Consider the following 3,602-nt stretch of genomic DNA (forward strand, 5'->3'; position numbering starts at 1 on the left):
TAACCCCGACCCAACCCGACTCCCCAATGAAACCCTACTGAATCCCTAATTCCAATTTCGGATTTGTAGCTTCCTCAACCTCAATCCTCACCGTCACTCTCAGTTTCTCACTCGGTCACTCCCTCGGTCGTCAACACAGAGGACAGAGCTTCAGCCTTCAACCTTCAGCTTCTCCAGTCTCCACTCTCCACTCTCCACCCATAGACCATAGTCAGTCTCACTCAAGATCGCACTTCCGTTGACCTCAGCCCTCACACTCGCTGAGTCGCAGTCATCGTCGATCTTAGGTCCTCGTGGGTTCTAGCCACCGGTGCTGCTCCGTCTAGCTGTTGTCGCTGCTGGTCTCGGTCCTGGGCTCCTGGGTCTTGTCCTCTCGTTGCTGGTCTCGCTCTCTGGGTCTCCTTGTCTGTCTTCATTGCCGCGACATGGCTGCTCTTCGCTTCCTCTGTCTTGGTCCTCGCCTCCTCTGGTTAATTTTCTAACTTAGGGTTTGAGATAAGAGATTTAGGTTTGTTTGTTGTGTTTTGTGTTGTTTGATATAGGTAAATTAGGGTTTATGGTTGATAATGGTTATTTGATTATATCTGATGCAGTGGGTTTTCTGATATAGGTAAATTAGTTTTTTGGCTTAGGGTTTGCTTATTTGTTGTTTGATATAGGTTTGTTGTGTATTCAAAAATTGTTTGCTATTTTTTGTGTTATTTGATAATGGTTGAGTTTTGATTATGGTTGATAATGGTTGATATTTGGTTCAATCTGATGCAGATTCAGAAATTGTATTTTTGTATTGTTTGATAATGGTTGAGTTCTGATTATGGTTGATAATGGTTGATATTTGGTTAAATCCGATACAGATTCAAAAATTGTTTGATGTTTTTTGTGTTGTTTGATAATGGTTTAGTTCTGATTATGGTTGATAATGGTTGATATTTGGTTAAATCTGATGCAAATTCAAAAATTTATTTACTATTTTTTGTGTGGTTTGCTAATGGTTGAGTTTTGATTAAATCAGATGAGTTGATACTTGTTTTATTTCAGATTCATATAAACAATTTACATTTGCTTTTATTTCAGAAAATATGAATTCTGAAACTGTGAGTAACCTTGTTACTGCTGGAGTTGGTTCTGAGGCTGCTCCGGTCGAGGTTGATAAACCTAGTTCGAAAAGGCTGAGACCAGCAAGATCCAATGTTTGGAATTTTTTCAAAAAGCTCGGTCCAGATAAGGATGGAGTAGAACGTTCTGAGTGTAAAGGATGCAAGAAGGTGTTTGAAGCTGGAGGTAAGCGATATGTCACTTTTACTCTAAAACGACATCTTGATAGTTGTACTCAAATTAAGCATGAAGATATTGGTCAGACTATAGCAGAATTGCAACTTAAAATGGGTTCACTTAAGATTGATTCAGGAGTGGCTAGAGATATGTTTGCTTCTTATGTAGTTGCTGGGGATAAGCCATTCAATATGGTTAATGATAGGAGATTTAGAAATTGGGTGATATATATTAGTCCAACTTTGAAACTTCCTTCTAGGAATACAGTTAAGGCTGACATAGTGAAAATTCATACGAGAGAAGCTGCGAAACTTAAAAAAATTTTAGTTTCCATTCCAAATAGAATTTGCTTAACATCTGATCTTTGGACTTCCAGTACCAATGAGGGGTTTATATGTTTGACTGCAGATTTTGTTGATGAGAACTGGAAATTACAGAGTAAAATTCTCAATTTTTGTCATATGCCTCCTCCTCACACAGGATTTGAGTTGTCTTCTAAAATCTTTACACTTTTGACTAAGTGGAAAATTGATAAAAAGATTTTTTCCATTACTTTGGATAATGCTTCTTCTAATGATACTTGTGTTGAACACTTGAAAAGTACTTTGGATGTGCATGGTTCATTGTTGTGTGATGGTGAATTCTTTCATGTTCGTTGCTCTGCTCATATTTTAAATCTTATTGTCCAAGATGGAATGAAAATATGTGGTGATGCAGTGCATAAGATTAGAGATTCTATTAAGTATCTGAGAAAATATGAAAGTCAAATGGTTAAGTTTAAAGAATGTTTTGAAGATATTGAGGGACTTGAGTATACGACTGCATTATGTTTAGATGTTCCTACTAGGTGGAATTCACTTTATGCAATGCTTGCAAGTGCTATTCTATATAAGAAAGCTTTTAAAATGTATAAAGTAAAAGACGCTGGATTTAGGGAGTATTGTCCTTCATCAAATAAGTGGAGAAGAACTGAAAAGATATGTGATTTCTTGTTACCATTTTACGAAACTACCAAGTTGATGTTTGGAACTTCTTACCCAACATCCAACTTGTATTTTTTACAAGTTTGGCAAATCCAGCTTATTTTAATGAATAGTTTGAAGAATGATGAAGTGCTTATAAGGAACATGGGAGAAAAAATGATGATTAAGTTCAAGAAATATTGGGAGAAATATAGTGTTGTTCTTGCATTTGAGGCAGTTCTTGATCCTAGATTTAAACTTAACACTTTGGTTCATTGCTATAATGAGATTGATCCTATTAGTGCTAAAGACAAAGTGGAGCATGTGAAGAGTAAGTTATACAAGCTCTTTGAGGTTTATGACCACAATTTCTCTACAACTGTAGAGAGTTCTTCCCAACTTCCAAGTAATTTTTCTCAAGCAACATCTTCTGCAATTGGAACTCAACTTATTAAAATTGTTGGTATAAGTATTTTTATCTACTTGGTTATATGTATTTTTTATTTTTCATGCTTTTTGATTCATATATTGTTTGCAATGCAAAGGATTTGATGTCCCGTAATCAAGAAGTTGAAATGAAAAGTGGAAAGAACCAACTTGATATTTATTTGAGTGAGGCAACATTATTTTGCAATGATGCAATCATTGATGTTTTGCAATGGTAGAAAGACAACCATCATCGTTTTCCAACACTATCACTAATGGCACGAGATTTGTTGAACATTCCTATTACTACCGTGGCTTCAGAATCTGTATTTAGCATGGGTTCTCATGTTTTGAATAAGTATAGAAGTCGTTTGTTGCCAGATAATGTTGAAGCGGTGATTTTCACAAGAAATTAGATACGTGGATATGATGATTTTGGTATAATTATATTTATGACATACATACTTGAGTGATTTTGAACATTATTATGTACTATTTTTCTAATATATTTATTTACTTTTTTCTAGAGGAAGATAAAGATGAGGAAGATATTGCAAAAGGAGAAGGCTATTCTTCAGGAGTTGGTTCTAATGATGTTATTAACTTACATAAAGATGAAGATGAAAATTAAGTGTTTCGAATTATGTTTAATTTGCTTTGAAGACTATTTACAATTATGTTTTTGGATTTTGGATTATATTTATTTTGTCTTTGGGACTATTTATAACTATGTTTTTGTATTTTGGATTATGTTTATTTATTTTAGAGACTATTTATATTTAATATTTGCATTTATATTGACTTAAATAGAAGATATGTCCTTATAAAAAAAGAAGTTTAGGCGGGCTTAGCCCGCTAGCCCGCCATTCCGCCATTAGGAGGGGCGGGCTAGGATTTTGGGACCGCCTAAATAGGCGGGGCGGGGCGGGCCAGCCTGCCAGA

At 35.4% G+C, this 3,602-nt stretch overlaps 1 protein-coding gene across 1 annotated transcript; it reads left to right on the plus strand.

Moving 5' to 3' along the window:
- The first annotated feature begins 425 nt into the window (after nt 1–425).
- Nucleotides 426–3,291, plus strand: LOC112748362 (zinc finger BED domain-containing protein RICESLEEPER 2-like). Its single transcript, XM_025796591.1, has 4 exons — nt 426–469; nt 594–610; nt 1,075–2,640; nt 3,188–3,291. The coding sequence occupies exons 1-4, from the start codon at nt 426–428 to the stop codon at nt 3,289–3,291; spliced, it is 1,731 nt and encodes a 576-aa protein (XP_025652376.1).
- The last annotated feature ends 311 nt before the right edge of the window (nt 3,292–3,602 follow it).

This window comes from Arachis hypogaea, chromosome 15, assembly GCF_003086295.3.
Source record: "Arachis hypogaea cultivar Tifrunner chromosome 15, arahy.Tifrunner.gnm2.J5K5, whole genome shotgun sequence".
NCBI classification, from domain to species: domain Eukaryota; kingdom Viridiplantae; phylum Streptophyta; class Magnoliopsida; order Fabales; family Fabaceae; genus Arachis; species Arachis hypogaea.

Bases quoted from the DNA above. Each gene is read 5' to 3' on its own strand.
- LOC112748362 (XM_025796591.1), top strand. From the start codon at position 426: ATGGCTGCTCTTCGCTTCCTCTGTCTTGGTCCTCGCCTCCTCTG. The intron at 2,641-3,187 runs GTAATTTTTCTC...ACTTTTTTCTAG, and splicing joins GAGTTCTTCCCAACTTCCAA to AGGAAGATAAAGATGAGGAA.